We start from the raw sequence: 18,911 nt of genomic DNA, 5'->3' as shown, positions 1-18,911 counted from the left end.
CTGTCCTGAGGTAAACATGCTGAGAACCCTGTCATTCATTTTGTCTGATCAGAGCACGGACAAGTGACACCACATCCCCAGGGAACCAAGGGAACCAGCCGACTGTACATCAGCCTATCCTTTCAGTAGACTTCTCAGATCTGAGAAATCACTCAAAGTTAAGTTAGATACCAACAAAGTGCTCCTGATCAGAATGGGGCCCCAAGGGCAGAAATCTATAATTCATTCATTTTGCAGGGCTGGATCAAAGGGAAAATGACAGTCTTTTCAAAATGTCAAAAGATCCGAACCTCAAACAACTTGAAGTGATAAATAATTACTAGCTCTGTTCACAGTTCTTCAGCCCCTGTCAGCAATTTACAATTAATACTTACCTCATTTTATCCACTTTCATAAAAAAAAAAGTCCCTCAAATATGGTTGAAATTTCTGAGATTTTAGTAATAAAAACACTAGGTTAGCCAGTAATCACAGCAGATTCTTTTTTAAAAAAAATCCTTTTAGGGGCGCTTGGGTGGCTCAGTCGATTAAGCATGGAACTTCAGCTCAGGTCACGATCTCGCGGTTTGTGACTTCCAGCCCCACATCAGATCCTCTGCCTCCCCTCGCTGTCTGCCCCTCCCCACACATAAGCCCACACGCTGTCTCAAAAATAAATAAACACTAAAAAACTCTTTTAAAATCTATCTCCATGTTTCTGATACCTCAGTACCCATTTCATTTTGGTTTCCATAAGCATCAATAAGAAGGAAAAAGGCACTCGGTCTATTACAAACCACATGTGGACCTGTGAATTCTTCACCCAAGCAATTTTTCTTTTTGTAAGCAGAGTTCACACATATTAAAAGCATGACTATCATACATTCCATCCGTTGTATGGCTTTTTTTCCCTATAAATTCTCCCTTGACAACTCATAAACAATTGTCATTTCTAGCCAAAGAATAATTCCTTCATATCAGCTCGTACGGAAGGTAACCTTCTTGATAAGAAGTCCCCTACGGCTAAGAGATCTTTTCAGAGTACATTTTCTCACATACAAAATGTACCTAGGTACACAGGTGACATGAAAAATGTAACCACTATTGCTTTTTATTAGTTTAGCAGGAAAACAAATTTAAGTAGCCAATTAGTACTGAGTGAAGTAACCATCTTTTAGTACTAAGTTATCCAAAATAATTGCAGGGTGTCTGCTAGAAACCTAGCAGAGAATCCATAAATATGGGTTCGTTTTCACTTCTTTTCACTTCACAAAACTTGTTTGTGAACATGAACAGGGCACTTTCAGAAGTGATGGGCAAGATTCTGTTTCTTCCTCCAGGATCTGCACCATGTTCTCTATAAAACATTAGTGGGCATTCCATTACACATAAACAGCAACTTCTGAATTTTATTGTTTTTTAAGCTCTGAGTTTCTTTGGAATTGGAAACCAGAATGAAAAACAGAAACATGGCACATCAAACATTTGGATTCCATAGCCACGAACTGAAAAGCCTCTTCATTCATTGTGGAAATAATACATCCATTTTTTTTGTTCTATGTGAATATTAAGTTTCAGTTAATAAACTCTGAATGATATCTGCCCATTGGAAATTAGTGTAACATTACACTACATTCTTTAAGTGTATATGTTACAAAAATACAATAATACTCCTGAACATTTTTATTAGTAACAATAAAAAACTCAGCTTTCTGCTGTCTTTTTAAAGACATAAACTGAAAATTAATTATGATTCCACTACAAAAAGACAGGCATATCTCTTCAGGAGGAAAATCATGGTTGAGAACAAAATTATAAAATTTTACTTATTAACTCCAAAATAATTTTTAATTTTCAAGTACAAAATCTTTTTTTGGATAAAAAAGTATTAGAAGGAAATATTATGAAAATACACATCCAAGTTTCGATTATACAATTTAATGAAAAAAAAAACCAATATACAGTAATCATAGTATTTCCAAATCCTCTCCCAGTCAACTATTACTTACTAAATATTAACTCTGGATTATTTCATTATCAAACCTGTAGTTTAGTATGAATTAATGGCAAATAATTTTAGAAATCAGAATAAAAAGAATGGAAGAAACTGCATAAATAGAGCCTCAGAAAATTTAGGAATATTTTAAGATAAGTTATTACTTAAAATAATCTTTAAAAGTAAACTTTTCACTTATGGAAGAAAAACAAAATAAGCCAAGAGGTTCCAACTGAAGGATATTTACCTAATATGTAACATAAATATTTCCCTGTAAGTTGTCCAAAAGTTAGAAATCAGACTCACCTTATCACTGGAGTAAACAGACTATGGAGACGGCAATATAATCTCACTCCCTATTATAAAATAAAGATATGTCAAAAACAAGGAAAATCACTCAAAGACAGACCAATGAAATTGTAAGACAAATAAATCCACCGTAAACATTCTGGAATCACTATATAATCTCTACCAATTTGAAAGTTATTCAACTATTATACTACATCAGAAAAATAATATAACTGAAACAATAAAAAGGGTTTTTAAAACTATTTTTCTTAAAATGTAAAATTTACAGACATAAGTAGAAAATAAATCTATGTAGCAATACCTCATACTACACATTCATTATATGTCAATATAAATTTTGTCAAGTGTGCAAACAAAACTGTCACATAAATTTTATATATTTACATTATTTTTTAACTTATTCAAGTATAATGGCCACTTGTTACTACATGTGACATTGTTTTCAATGTATACGATCTTCTGAGTAATGCAATTTCATTACTTCCATTTAGAACTACAGAAGAGAACAAAAAAAGTGAACCCTAAAACTCTTTAAACAGCAAGAAGAATTGAGAGGCTTGCTTACCTATGCCATTTTCTATGGCATAAGAATTCTTTTAAGTCTCTCAAAAGCATTTCATCCTGGTAAAGTATGACATGAATTCTGCTATTGATAAAAGGTTCTGGGAGAGGATGTTACCTTTGAAATCACATCCTGCATCTCATTTCTTGGATAAAATGTTCCATCATCATAGCGAAATCTATATAACATCTGTTCTGGCTTGAATTGATGCTTATCAGTAACTAAGAACATAGAAACAATATATTAAAATACTGACAATATAAAAAGTGGCAAATACAAACAAATTTATAAAATACAAATTCCCAAACATTGAAACTTGGAGTTTTACTAAAAACTTTTGTTTTCCTAACACAGTAATACTATTTCAGTAAGATTCATGATAAGATTTTGTTATATGATACATTTATAGTTTCCATATAATGATTTAGGAAATAGAGTTTAGCAACATTCAACTAGCATAGTATGCTGCACGTGTATAGTGTATTATTTTATTTATATAAATATACAAAGCTGTATTTTCTATTTCTCCACAATGCCACAAAGTCAAGCAAAAAGGGCCCTTTAAAGAGCGGATAATCTAATTCGTGGGTTATAATTCAATTCTGAGTCCTAGAAGTGAATTTTAGTATTTATCTGTTTTACCCCACAGCAAACAGGCCAAGACCACACATACACCAATCTTGACCATTTATCCTGTGTTTGGAACTCTGGAGTAGATTATATAATTTCAATATGTAACTTATTCCAAAATTTCAACAGTTTTCTTGAGCTGAGAAATGCTATTCTTACATGTCATTTATTTTTTTTTACTCAGCAGAAACGAGAACGGTCATCCTTCACTTTCATCCTTGAGATAAGACTTTCATATTCATAAAGATTCCTATTTAACTTCCTTTCAAGTTTTCTTCTTTTTAGGAGAAATTATTTTACACACAGTCTAACAAAGACTTTCTTTGGGAAAGAAAAAACCTCAAATTAAACCTCAAAGAGTTTATATTTAAATGTTTTATTTACAGGGAATGCAACATTTGCAGAAGAGATAATTTGCTGCAACAAGCTCTGTTTTCACGATTAGATGGAAGACTTTGACCTTTATTTTTGTTAAAAATGTTGAAGGGGGAGAAAAAGTTGTCAGAATTAATTTCCATGAACTACATTTGGTGAATCCAGAAGAAAGCCGAACGACTTATCTCTCTCTCTCTCTCTCTCTCTCTCTCTCTCTCTCTCTCTCTCACACACACACACACACACACACACACACACACACACACACGTGAAGTTTCAGCTATTTTACCCCAACCTATCCCAACTATGTGCATGGCTTGCAGCCATCAGATCGACACAGGACTCCTGCCAAAGAAAGAAAGACAACACAGCCTTTTGGCATCTTTTTTTCCAGATCAAGCCAAAAAGAAAAAAGCATGTGTGAAAGAAAAATAATATTGAGAGACATATTTTGAAATCTTATGGCTTGTTTCAAGACCAGTTATTTATTTCTTCTCAGCAATCTACCTCTTCTCATTTTTATCTCCTAAGATTCATTGAAATAAATGATTGTCTTGATATTTCAAAATTCAAGGAAACATTGGGCCCAAATGTCTCCTGCCACAATAAAAGAAGTGGTGGTTTAAAATTTCTATTCAAAATGGAGTGCTTTGTTGTATGGCAAACTCTTGTGACCTTGACAACTCATCTTGGGTTAATTTGCAACTCTTAGCTGTTGCCTTAAAGAAAACAGTGAATAGTTTTGCACTCAACTGCACTCCCCCAACTTCTTGAACATGGAAAATGGGTTTATGAGTTCTTGAGAGTTCAAGTTTCTTATGGGGAAGGTTGCTTAATGCCATCTTTTAAACAACTATGCGATACAGTGATATTACTAGGGATACTCTAGTAAATGTTTAACAACTGGCTTTCTTGATGGTGGGAGAGAAGAAGTGTTGATTTGTAGTATTCACTAATTTCTGTGGTATTAAATAATCCCACACTGGTCAATTTCAAACTACCATAATAAAGTCACTGAACACAGAGTTAGACGAGCAGTGATACATTATTATTTACGATTTCCATCACACAGAAATAATAGATTTTAAATAACACCAACAATAACAGATAGAAGAAAAATAACACCAAGAACATAGAAAACATAGTACAACAATTAAGAAATGATGAGTTTTAATAACATATGAACTTCAGGGTGCCTGGGTGGCTCACTCGGTTAAACATCCAAGTTCGGCTCAGGTCACGATCTTGGAGTCCGTGGGCTTAAGCCCCACATCAGGCTCTGTGCTGACAGTTCATAGCCTGGAACCTGCTTCGGATTCTGTGTCTTCCTCTCTCTCTGCCCCTCCCCTGTTTGTGCTCTGCCCGCCCCCCCTCAAAAATAAACACTAAAAGATTTTTTAAATAATTTATGAACTTCGTTTCTAATACAATTTATGTACTATTTATTTAATTTTTAATAACAGCTGTGCCTCACAACGAGCTTGTAAATTTTTAAGAAATTTAATTACCAGCTCTCTTAAGTTTGTACAAGCCAACTTCACACACCACCGGATATAATGAATGAGGTCTCTGAATTCTTGCTTAAGCATTTATAATGTAAATAGTAGACTCAGACAAGAAAGTATTATCGGCATATCATACAGAAAGCATATGCTGCCTCAACCCAATAATTCCTGGTATAGCTGGGCTTTGCTTTTATGAAGTTCTCAACAATATAAGCAATGTGAATGATGGCAATAACAGTCAACTCTTTTTGCATGCTCTCTTTAAAACAGATGGTCCATTCAACTTTATTTTAGGAACTCTATTTCCACTAGAATGCAGCTGGAACCACATACCAATAAAACTAGCACGTATGGCTCATATTTCTCCATTCTAATAAAATTACTAATGTGAAATCGCATAATATATTCTCTTACCCCTAGTTGTGGGGGGGGGGGACTGTACAGGTTAATTTCGGACACTTAAAAAGGGTGATTACTTTTAGCAACAAAAATTCTGTATGCCAAATCTAACATCACCACTGACCAAATCCTGGTAACAATAATAGTACAGGCCACTAAAATCAAACTGCGACAAACAATTCTTATAATTTCAAACTTTGCATTTGAAATTTCAAAATAAATTTTAATCCAGAATTTATCTCCTTCTTCCTTTTCAAAATGGTATTGGAGAAAAGTGGTGTCTGAGTTGGGGGATAAGTTGATTAGGACTGAAATTCTCTCATTCTGATATCCCTTATAAAAAATCTTATGTTCTTGATGTTTTTTCTCATTAGAGGGAAGCAATTAAAAATATTGTGAGAGGGGCTCTTGGGTGGCTCAGTCGGTAAGCCTCCAACTCTTGATTTCAGCTCAGGTGACAAACTCATGGATCGTTGAGTTTCAGCCTGCATCGGGCTCCATGTTGACAGTGTGGAGCCTCCTTGGGATTCTCTCTCTCACCTACTTTCTCTGCCCCAACCTTGATTGCTCTCTCTCTCTCTCTCTCTTTCTCTCTCCCTTTCTCAAAATAAAAAAAACTTAAAAAAATATTGTGAGAAGCATTTTAACAGAATAAATAAGGGTGGTTCCCTCTCTATGGAACTCTGTAATTCCTTCAAGAGCTTCCAGCAGTTTTGAACTGAAGAATAGATAAGACACAAAAAGACTGTTCATAAAGATATTTAATAAATATTATTTCAACTCTACTTTGTACTAACTTACAATTAACATGAACATGTTTGAGTAGTTGTTCATGACTTCAGGCAAAGTAATAACAGCTTTGTCATTGTAAAGTCAGTAAAATTCCACCCCTAAGAGTTATATCTTCAATTTCCAGAACCCAATGCACTATGCAAATAAGTAACTAATTATCATACAATTCCTAGATCACCTTTGATAAAAGAGGAAAGCAAGAGTGGAAGGATGGCTTGAAAATAACCTAATAGCTCCTTTCAAAGGACATCCTCTCCCCACACCTTAACTCCTTCCGGCTTTGCAAATAAAATCTGTAACATACTTTAATCTATCATAAAATACCTCATAGTCAAAACAGGAAAACATGACAAAATTAGTGTGTAACTCTAAAATATAGTAATAATCTGGGGCACCTGGGTGGCTCAGTCAGTTAAGTTTCTGACTCTTAATTTCAGCTCAGGTCATTATTTCACAGTTGGGCTCTGTCCTGAGTGTGGAGCCTATTTAAGATTTTCTCTCTCCCTCTGCTCCTCCCCTGCTCCAAATAAATAAATAAATAAATAAATAAATAAATAAATAAATAAATAGTAATAATCCCATAGAAGTAAAAAAATGTGGCATTTTTTAAAGTCTTTTAAACAAATTTAAATAGCAACATCAATTGTCGATAACTTTAAGATCTTTTTTCTCTTATTTCTAGTTCATAATGGTTTGAAGTCACTCAGATTAACAACTTAAATTAACAATCATGAAAACCTCCGCTGAAATGGAAATTTTGAAAGTTATTTTTATGACTATTACCTGCTGACATCATCATAAAACACTGACAAGTTTATATAATGATTACTCTGTCTTTAATATAATTCCATAGATCTTATATTGATCTGGGAGCTATGCCTCAGTGGCAGAAATTGGATCAGTTTAACAAATTGGTTTAGCTTTTGTCTTTCCTGAGCATGCAGCTACACTACATTTCTAAGTTTCTCTTGCAAGAAGTAAGGAGTGGCCACATAACTGAGTTACACCCAAGGAAATGCACACAAAAGGCACAATGGAAAGTGTACAGGCCCATTTAAAACAAACAAAACAAAACTCCACCACTCCTTCAAGGCAACCTTTAAGAGCCTTGCACTGAAGATCAGTGAGCCTCTATCAAACACCAAAACCCTGTGTGGGGGAGAACACCCAACCTCATCTACCAAAGACTGAACTTTACCTGAGTGACAAAGTAGCTTCTAGAATGTAAGCCACTAGATTGAAACTTATTTGTTACAGCATCTAGTGTTAACCAATACTTTTCCTTCTCAGTGCTCTCTGCAAAACAAAAAAAGTTAATTTTCCCATCCTATTAGATTTCTGCCTTTCTGAAAGGAAATAGGTCAACAGCTGGATTGTCTGGTGAAGAGGATAAAAGGATAGGCTTAAAAAAACTACTAGACCATAAGAAATAAAGGTCATTAGTTCATGTTTACATACCTTAGAGCACCTAGCAGAGTATCTTACATGCAGAATGAAGGAAAGAGTTGGTAAGGAAAAAAATAAACAAAGGTGATCATAAACAGATTTTCCCTTCTTTGTTCTATTGGTAATACATAGTCCCTGGAAGTACGCGGTCTAAATGAGAAAGGAATCTCCTGATTTCTGAAGGTCAATGATTGTATGCAAAACCTCTCTACATTCCACCTACTTGAGCTTCAATCGACGAAAGGACAAAACAAACACATTCCCTTCTTGACCCAAATATACACTCGGACGTGGGCTTTGATGAAAGGAAAAAGCAGCAGCAGAGGAAAGTCATGTAGCTCAACACTTTTTGATATTTACTTATAAGTTTTTGAATGATGCTTTTTTAGCATACTAGATGCTAAAGGGTGATTTCACAGTGTCAAAGAATCAAGTACAAAATCATATATAATTTATTGGTATTATCTGTTTACTCAAAATATAATTATTCATTGATTCATTTACTGAGCAAATATTTATTGAGCATCTACATGTGATGGGCACTCCAGGCATTTACTATATATTAACTAACAAGACTCCTGTTCTTATGGTACTTATATTGTGATTGGTGACTAGAGTAGGTATGGGAGACAAAGAGAGAAGTGATAAATAAATAAAATAACATCATAATTTTAGCGAGTGATAAGTTCATGAAGAAAATTTCAAAAATTAAAAATGCAGTTTATTGGAATAATGGGATGAGTCAGAATGTCATTGAAGACCTGAGTCATGAATACTGAGACTTTTATCATTTCATTTTCTGCTGTATCTCTAGCACCTAGAAAGGTCCCTGGCATATATTAGGAACTAATAAATAATTGTTGAATGAGAATGGCAAGAACAAAGTTCCTAAATACACAGTCATCTTGGAGTGTTCAAGGGAGAGACAGAAAGCTGCAGTGGCCACAGTGTAATGAGTTAGATATAATACCATGTGCTGACTCACAGAGGAAGTCAGGGGCCCTATCATGTGGGGCCTTATGGGCCATGGTAAGAGATCTAGACCACGGTAAGAGGTTCTGGACTTCTCTTTGAGTTTAATGGGACTCCAGTAGATGATTATAAGTAGGAGGATGCCTTGATCTTACATCTGTTTTAAAAGGTCTCTTCAGCTGTTATCTGAAGAGGAGTACCATAGGGATGGTGGACGAAAGTGGAAGCCAGGAAAGAGAAGATGGTGCTCGGGAGGAAGGTGGGATTCTGGAAGGGAGAGAAGTGGTCTGGTTCGGGACCTATTTTGGTGGTAGAGTTCACAGGGTTTGAGGGCATGAGGGATAAAAAGGAATTCCAGATGGTTTCTATCTGGATAGATGGTGGCACATTACATCGGTGGCACCCAGTGCGGTGGGGAAAAACTGGGAGAATCTAGCTCATTTTCACCCCACTCTAATTAAAAACAAAAATGAACACTGAAATACCTTAGCTCAATAGCCGTATTTATTCACAATTACCTCTTTTTCTCTTCTCCCACATTTTGCATTAGAAATTCTTCAAGCTTGGGGTGCCTGGGTGGCTCAGTCAGTGAAGCGTCTGACTTTAGCGCAGGTCATGATCTCACAATTCGAGTTTGAGCCCCGCTTCGGGCTCTGTGCTGACAAAGAGGATCAGATGTGCCAACCTTTCTCACCACATCCTCCCTCCATATATTCATCCATGAAGTATACTCTCTTGCCATGTGACATTCTGTGCTAGTTCCTGAAGAGGCCACCATAAACTTTTTCACTCCCATGCCTGAGCACCTATACCATTCCTCAGGGTGGGACATCCTTCTGTCCTTCTGTCCCTGTGAGAGTTCTACTCTCTACATTGTGCAACCTTAATGCCCTTTCCCTCATGAAGCAGTCCCAAATACTCCAGTGAGAACCTGCCATTCCTTCCTCCACACTCCCGCACTTACCTGTATTTCTAATTCTTGCCTGTGTTGTAGTCGTTCGTGTTAAAGTTAGCAAATATATCACCATACCCCATACTCCCTGAAATGTAGTTCTGTATTTATTAGTCACTCAAATATGTTATTAAAAACACATAAGCATCCTATAATGTGGTGATTTGCCCTACATTAAACTGATTAATGAAATCATGCAATCTGTGGATAAACAGAATTTAGTTTTTAATATTTTATAATTAATAATTTCATAAAAGAATTACCATGGTGGATGATTCCATTTTCTAACAATGCTTGTCCTAAATGAACCCCTTCCTCAGGCCTGTGAATCTCTCCAATTTCCAACAGCCATGACACAAATTCACTGCAATAGAAATCCAGTGAAAAAGTTAATTTTTTCCTCTGAAAGTCTATTTGTACCATGCTTTCATCAAGCAGCTATGGAAGGAGTCTCAAATATAAAAAAATATTTGCAGTGCATTTCAGCATGCAATTTTTTCACATATGCAAAGCCCAAAATTATTTAAATTTTACTCTATTCTAGGAAACAAATGTCCATAGCTTACCTAAACTATACTTAATAACTATTCAACTTACTGAGACCTCTAATAAACACAAATGGAAAATTTTAGAGTAGTTTTAACTATAAAGAGAATATAAGAGACCCTAAAGATATCCAACAGACAGAATAATAATGATTTAATATATAAGAAACAGACTGTCTGGAATGTGGCTTTTCAGGCACAGAGAACCAGTGTGTTTGAAACTCCAAGAAGGCAAACTAAAAACTAAAAACTAAAAACTAAAAATAAAAAAATCATATCCCATATGGTGGACAGAATTCTAAACATGTCCTCTTACCCCCCACCCCCATCAAGAATCCCATTCCTTGGGGCGCCTGGGTGTCTCAGTTGGTTAAATGTACGACTTCGGCTCATGTCATGATCTCTTGGTTTGCGAGTTTGAGACCCACGTCCGGCTCTGTGCTGACAGCTAAAAGCATGGAGCCTGCTTAGGATTCTGTATCTCCTTCTCTCTCTGCCTCTCCCCTGCTCGCTCGCTCCTTCTCTCTCAAAAATAAACATTAAAAAAAAAAAAAAAGAGGGGCGCCTGGGTGGCGCAGTCGGTTAAGCGTCCGACTTCAACCAGGTCACGATCTCGCGGTCCCTGAGTTCGAGCCCCGCGTCAGGCTCTGGGCTGATGGCTCGGAGCCTGAAGCCTGTTTCCGATTCTGTGTCTCCCTCTCTCTCTGTCCCTCCCCCGTTCATGCTCTGTCTCTCTCTGTCCCAAAAATAAACAAACGTTGAAAAAAAAAATTAAAAAAAAAAAAAAAAAAAAGAATCCCATCCCTTGGTTTTGTAATCAAATCCTAATCTAGGTAGTGCTGTGAATGGATTTTGTGTATGAAATTTAAATCCCAAGTCAGCTCACTCTCTAACTGAGAGAGTGGTCCTGGCCAACAGTCAGCACAGAAATAGGACTTATACTTAAAGCCACAGAGGACTGAATTCTGTGGACTGAAGTTGCCAGCAAATTCAATGTGCTTGGAAGTGAATTTGTCCTCAGAGCCTTAAGATAAGGGCCAGCCTCAGCCCAGCCCACAACCTTGATTTTGGCTTTGTGAGACCCTAAGCAGGCAACCCAGTATTGCTCACCTGGACTTCTTTCTGACCTAGAGAATTATGAGCTAATGAATGGCAGTTTTTTCAAGCCACTAGGTGTGTGTTAACTTATTTTGCAGCAATATAAAATTAATACACACCAAAAGCCATAGGAAAGTCTTACTATACTGTTTTCAAATGTTAAAATTATCTAGTAAATTCACTGTTGTATCTAAAACTGTCATCCAAAAGGAATACTCCAGCACAAAACAATCCATCAGAACTGTCCACCGCATACATCTGCTGTGGCTGTGAAGGACAGAGAGGATCACAGCTCACATCTGTCACCATTTTGGGGTGGGAAGAGGAGCCCCAGATATCACAGATAAGTAGGATGATGCTTTGCAATACAGGAGAGCACCAGGTGGGTCATGGTAATTGTTATGGCCGTGTGGTATCATTAGAAGAACATTAGATACAGAAACGTTTTATGATAAAATATTTTATGGTGCTCATGTTATAAAAACCTAACATTTGAACTCTTACATAAAGTCACAGATACATTTTAGAATGGTTTTAATTTTGCACAGAGGTCAGAGAAGCCAAGCTATGGAAAATGTTGAAAATTACTTTTCCATTTATTTCAAAACCAAAAGCAATGCATATGGCTACAGTCAAATAACTGAGGGACATGAAATTCTAAAAATGGGTATCTAGACTAAAAAGTACATTTTAAGGCAGAAGAAGTTGTTAAAATGCTTTTAATTCTTTTATTAAATAGGAGCCATCCAAAAGAAAGTTTAAACAGAAGTGAAACTTCAGTTTTGTCCTCAATAGCACAAAAATAGTAAGAATATCATCCCCATAGCACTGTCACAGGATTAAATGAGCTGATAAATGATAAAGGCCACAGTGCCTGGCACATTTTGAGCGCTTATTAAATGTCAGTGGCTGACAGGTGAGTTGTGCTGTTTGGTATGTAGCTAAAGCATCATTTTGTTCTGATGTCAGCAGATTCCTGAATGTGTCAAAAAATCAGGAAAAGAGCACTTTTTAAGTATTTCTATAAATTAGGAGCATAGGATAAAAAAAGAGAAGGGGTACGAAAGGAAGTTAATGGGTGGCTTTACTGTGGGACTTATTCAAATCACAAGGAGATCCCGTTAACGCTCTGCAAAAGGATCGTAATCCAGTCAAAAACAATCTCCACCTTGGGCTGTAACACAGAGGTAGCGTGCTGTTGTGGAAAAAGCCACAATGAACACAGCTAAAATTTACTGTGTCTCTCCTATGTACCAGGCGCTCTGGAGAAGGCTTACAACCAATCATTGCGACTAACATGCATTATGGTCAGGGTAAAGGGTTAACAAAACCCTGCTCTTTCAATTAGGAAAACATGACCCTGGATTAACTTTCTAGCTGTTTCCTAGAACCTGATGAAGGCAGGGCATCAGCTGTGTTGCCAGGCAGCATTCTTATGGTAAAAATGACCCCTGACGGGTAAATGGAATATTAATAAATACCTGGTGAGAAGCCATAGCTTGAAGTGACACTCTTATAAGTAGGCATGTCCCTATGAGAAGTGGGAAGTAATGCCTAAAAGGTTATAATAAGAAATAGTGTCTCTGTGGGGCACCTGGGTTGGCAGGCTGAGTGTCCGACTTCTGCAGTTCCTGAGTTCAAGCCTCACGTCAGACTTGCTGCTGTCAGTGCAGAGCCTGCTTCAGATCCTCTGTGCCCGTCTCTACCACTCCCCCTGCTGGCACTCTCTCAAAAATACATAAACATTAAAAAAAGAAGAAAGAAAGACAGAAAGAGAGAGAGAGAGAGAGAGAGAGAGAGAGAGAGAGAGAGAGAGAGAGAGGAGGGAGGGAGGGAGGGAGGGAGGGAGGGAGGGAGGGAGGAAGGAAGGAAGGAAGGAAGGAAGGAAGGAAGGAAGGAAGGAAGGAAGGAAGGAGTGTCTTCTTTGCAGCATTGAGGTTTCCAAGCGCAGGTGGGCTCACATCTGCTCTTTCTCTTGCACAAAAGCTGTCACCTGGGGGCCTACCGATGATAGCCACACTAGCTTGCTGGCAGTTGGGTGGTCTGCTGTGAGGACCATGCTCACTGGAGAAGACACCCCATGCTGCCCTGCAGGCCAGGGTTTCCTGGCTTATATTCTTCTCACGGGGTTGGGAGCTGGCGTGACCCATGGCTATTTTGTTGTGTCTACATAATTAATCAAGAAGGCATTCTGGTATGTATTGCAAGTAAGCACTACAATCATCTCCATTTTTAGAGAGGAAAAGGAAGTTTAAACTTCCCAAATCTCTCAACTAGCCAGAGATAGGAGCAGATTTGCATTGAGACAGTCTGATGGTGAGGTCTGGGCTTTGAACTACTTTTAGAGAGTTGACACTGGCATTTACTAGCTATATGAATGTGAGCACGGTACGCTCCCTGATGGCTGGGTTTTGAGTCTTTAAAAAATATAAAGATTTTACCTCTTAAGTATGTATTTGAGGATTAGAAATAACGTATAGGAAGAAGCCAGCATAGGGCCTGGCCTAAGCAGCGGTACCTGAAGGCAGCCGCCCTTCCCTTCAGTCCTGCAGGCTGAACCCAGCAGGGATTCCCACATACAGCTGTCTGGAGAAACCAAAGGACACACAGCCAATCTATGTGAAAAGCTCAGGTGACTTCCCCGCCTGTTGCTCTGTGCCAGGCTCACTGCATGACCTACTTTTCCAGACTCCTCATCGATAGGCCTTCACGCTGAGCCCAGCTGTCAAAGTTTTGAATTAATTGCCAGCTTAGGCTGTGTGTCTTCACTTCTCCAGTCTTCTCTGACTCGTAGGCCCTGTACTCACATCCTTGCCAGACTCTGTCCCCTATAGGTAAACCCGCCTGCCTGCCAGCCCCTGCCTGATCCCAACCTCTGCTTCGCCCTTGGAACACAGTACATCCAAAACTGTTGAAGTCATAGATGAATGGATAGATGTCTTGAGTTTTGTATGATTTCTGGCCCTAGATCCATTCCTTCACCCCCCTACGGTCCAGGAAATGTTGATAGCAAAGAAATATTCAAAAATGCTTAGAGAAATATTTGTTAAAGAAAAACAAATCATTAAGAGAAAGTTAACATGTGAGATAGTGGAAACATGAAAGAAATACATGCACCTAGACTACCAACCTTACCTTCCAAGGAAGCATTTAGGGAACGTGGTCAGTTTTCTTTTCCTGTCTTTGATCAGATTTCCTTGTTTGCACATCATCTTATAAAGTTTCTCACCCTGTTCGGAGATCATTACCCAGGTGTCTTGCTCCATTCCTAATTTTAAACCTATCAGAAATGAAACAAAGGACAGGTACTGAAAGTCTCCTCACTCACTCATGCCTTCATTAAACAAACATTTAATTCACGTCTACCACATGCAGGGGATTGCAGACACAGAGCTCCATACGCTAGGGCCCTGATTTTCAAGAAGCTCTTGGGATACCAAGGAGACAGTCAAGACAGGATCTCGAGGGCCATATAGCACCTTGTGTAAACTGTGCCCAAAGGCACATGGTTTGTCCACTGGAGGAAGAGCAGCTGTACCTCAAGCTCCCTGCACCCCTTCTGCAGAATTAGATCGGCACAAGTGGACCGGCTGGCCCTGGAAACAGCCTTAAAGGAGAAACTGTGATACAGTAAAGGCATAATCAGAGGATCTTGCCTCTACACAGAAACATTAAGAAAGGTTTCACAGAAGACCAATGTTTAAAAGCAGAGGGGTGAACGGTATTTCCAGAGAGAAAGAGAGAGAGTTAACAAGAGCTACCTGAGGTGAAGCAGCACAGGGGCACAGCTCCATGTCCTACATGAGAGGACAGGACACACTGGCGGGTTAGTTAGGGACCTTGCTCAACTGCAGTTTCCATATACTTCATCCCTGAGGTATCAGGGAAGCATGTAAGGGTTTCCACCAGAGGGAGGGGTAAAGCAGGGCAGGACAGGACAGAAAGTTTTGTTGCTTCAGAAACAAAGCTCAGATGACAATACAGGAACAAAGTGAAGGAGGCAGGGTTTAAAAAGAGGGAGACCATTAGGAGGAAGCCTCGAAAATTCAGGCAAGTTGAACCCTGAAGACAATAGCAGGGGCTACAGGGCAAAGGGAATGATGCTGAGACATATCTAGGGAGCAGTACTGATAGGATACAGCAAAGGGTTAAATGCAGGCACGATGGAGATAAGAGAGATCAGGATGCCTTCTAGGCTTTTGACCTGAGAGCCTGGAACTGGGGAGTGGGGGGTTAGACGCATTTCTGAAAAAGGGATTCAGGTAAGGAGGCGTCCAATACTGTGCATATTGAATTTGGACGTTCAGGTAGAGTCCAGGAGCCAGCAGAACACATGCGTATGAAGCTCAGGAGAGATGGACGAAGTGGCAGTGTAGATGTTGATGTGGATCTGGTGGGAACAGGTAACCCAGGCAAGGACCTATCTTAAAGGAGAGCGGTGTCAAAGCTGAAAGCCTGAGAACGCCCACAATCTGGGACGTTTGGACGGGACTGACAAACTGTTGCAGAAGAAGAAATACTTGAATTATTTTTAGTTTTCTGGCTACAAATTTTCTTATGAAAATCTTCTTTTTACAATGGAGGGGCAATTACCACTTGTCAGTAATAGGGAATACTCCATCAAGAATAGAGCCTGTTCACATAAACTAATTTATACAACATGCTTATTTGCTTGCTTTTCTTTCTTTCTCTCTCCTTTCCTTTCTCCCTTCCTTTTTCACCTTAGGTTTATCTGTATGCACAGCCATTCTGAAAAAATAAATAAAGGTTCAACTTGATGAAAAATTTATTTTACCTTTTAAATGACTTGCTATGCTATTTGAATTGACTGCTGGATTCAACAAAACTGAAAGAATCAGCTATTCGGTATTCATAATCTGTGTTTTAAATTTTTCTACCTAGTTCTCCATCCAAGATCAATCAAAGGAGTTAAGTATTTGAAAATGCTTTGGAAATGCTCATATAAATGTGTGCTATGAATATTTTAATCGAAATAGGAGCTTTGTATGTTCTTCAAGGAAAAATTTCTGAAGATCGAAGAAAGGGTTCTTTGTGCTTCAAAATTTCATCAGCAATGGGATATTTTATTCCTAAGTCTCTGGGAAAAGGAATACATACTGTCTTGTTTCTTATCCATTTTGGGTAAAGAAATTAGTAGTAACACAAGCATTTCTATTTCTTAGCTGAATTAAAGAAATGTGCGTAATTGCAGATAAACGTCACACAATTGAATACTGCCAGATCAAGTGCCTTTTGCGAATCTTGCTAAAAACGTGAAGCAATTTTGAACCAGGCCTCCCTCTTCATGTGAACAAACTCCTTAATGACTTGCATTATAGTCAACGACATTGTAAAAAGTTAATGTGTATCCCAAGTGATTTATTCTATAATTAGGACACTAACATATTTGGTGTAGAGATTTTCACTGTACTGTTACATATATAGAGAACAACTGTTGGAGGCCCTACAACACTGCCTTATACTATGGAAGTTTGTCTCTTACAGGAAAACTCTGAGATGATGCTTTAGAAATGGCGAGAATAAGGTGCAAAGAAAATTTAACAACTTTTAAAGCAAACGAAACTATTTGCTGTAGACTGAATGTTTGCATGCCTCCCAAATTCATATGTTCAAACCTGACATCTAATTGTGCTGGTGTTAGGAGGTAAGGTGTTTGGGAAGTGATTAGGTCATGAGAGTGGAGTCCTCATGAATGAGATTAATGGCCTTATCGACAAGACCCCAGAGAGATCTCTTGCCCTGCTGTTATGTGAGGACACAGTGAAGAGATGGCCATCTAGGAACTGGAAAATTGCTCTTACCAGACTCCAAATCTTGGGCTCCTAGCCTCCAGAACTGTGAGTTATAAATTTCTGTTGTTTATAAGCCACCTAGTCTGTGGTATCCGTCATAGCAGCCTCAACAGACTAACATAATATTTAAAAGACACTGCTGGCTACAATATAATTATTTCACTAACTATACAAGGTTTTTCTTTTCTTTCAGTGATAATATTAGAAGTATCCATAAGGTATTTTAGCATGGGTCTTACCTCACTTGGAAAATCCAGGTGAACATCACACACCTTTTTACTTTCTCATAATTTCTGCCCATTGTCTGCTTTCTTGCTAAGGTAGAATCTTCACAAAAGTGTAATAGTGGCCAATTCATACACCCACCTTTTCTCCGTTCTCTTTCTTTCAAAATAGCTTCAAACCATTCGTGCTTCTCTTCAGGTGTTTTTGCCATGCACACGAACCATTTATTTTTTGCTGTGTTATGTATTTTCCATCCATTGATAACAATGTGTCCACTACTATGGAAATCAGCTGGAAATTAATGGGGGCAAAGGTGAACAACAAATATAATATATAAATTATATCAACACAAACATTCAATTCACAAAAGTTCCAACACCATTGGTTCTTAAAAGTATCTTCACTTTAAATGTGTGAAATGAAGAACATAAAAATAAAAAATCAAATCTTTGTATATTAAATGCAGTTAGTGCTCAGGAATAAAACACTTCTAACTCTTAATATTAATATATTACATGAAATTAAACATCTGGAGTATTAACATTCCTTTCCTCTATGTCCAAAAATATTGTTAAAGTTCCTAAAGCAATAAAAGAAGAACGTGTAAAAGAATTTTCATCTCAATAATCAAATATCCAAGGTGTCAGATTCATTTTGCCTTTCTAATACTCATTTGAAATATTATTCTAGCTTTCAAAAGCAAAGTATATCCCCACTGAACAATTTTCAGCTGTTTCATGAACCACACAGGAAGAATCAGAACAAATCAATGGAACATACCAAGAGCACATTTACCTAATCTTTAATAAATGGAAAGGTACAAATAAATGTCAATCCATTATCCTTGCTCATGAAAACCTGAAAGATGTGCACTCTTTAAAACCACATCATTCCATATAGGAAGAAGAAATTTTTCTTTGAGTATGAATTCACATTGTCTTTTTTTAGGTCTCCCCATCATTTTGGCTACACTGTCATGCTAGATTTGAAAATGTCAACAGGAAACCCTCTACGGCAGTTCTGCCTAATAGCAGGTAGGGAATAGTGATGTTACTTGTATCCAGCATTTACTGGCATGACAGTCTGCAAAGCAAAGATTTCAAAATGAAAAAACATATGACAAAGGCCTGAGTCAGCACCTGCACCAATTTAAAGTGACACTTTTCATTCATCTCCCTGACAGTCACTAAATAGTAATGGTGGGTGGACAGGAGGTGAGACACAAAACGTTAAAGGTGGTTTAGAGAAATAATTTTGTGGCACTGTACTTGTTTTTTGTTTCTTTGTTTTTTCTCAAATGGCCTTATTTTATTT

At 37.8% G+C, this 18,911-nt stretch overlaps 1 protein-coding gene across 4 annotated transcripts in view; it reads right to left on the bottom strand.

Annotated features, from left to right (window-relative positions):
* The window catches only part of PREX2 (phosphatidylinositol-3,4,5-trisphosphate dependent Rac exchange factor 2), a 303,209-nt gene that overhangs the window by 157,792 nt on the left and 126,506 nt on the right, over positions 1 to 18,911 (bottom strand). For all 4 annotated transcript variants that reach the window (XM_023248571.2, XM_023248570.2, XM_023248572.2 and 1 more), the window contains exons 9-13: positions 17,739 to 17,888; positions 14,695 to 14,839; positions 10,180 to 10,280; positions 2,963 to 3,066; positions 2,281 to 2,330 (exon numbers count right to left, since the gene is read on the bottom strand). In XM_023248571.2, coding sequence (XP_023104339.2) covers positions 2,281 to 2,330; positions 2,963 to 3,066; positions 10,180 to 10,280; positions 14,695 to 14,839; positions 17,739 to 17,888 — 550 coding nt within the window. The remainder of the gene's footprint in view (positions 1 to 2,280; positions 2,331 to 2,962; positions 3,067 to 10,179; positions 10,281 to 14,694; positions 14,840 to 17,738; positions 17,889 to 18,911) is intronic.

The sequence above is a fragment of the Felis catus genome, chromosome F2, assembly GCF_018350175.1.
Source record: "Felis catus isolate Fca126 chromosome F2, F.catus_Fca126_mat1.0, whole genome shotgun sequence".
Classification (NCBI taxonomy): domain Eukaryota; kingdom Metazoa; phylum Chordata; class Mammalia; order Carnivora; family Felidae; genus Felis; species Felis catus.
The sequence above is the reverse complement of the archived record's forward strand: the minus strand, read 5'-3'. Positions and strand labels throughout refer to the sequence as shown.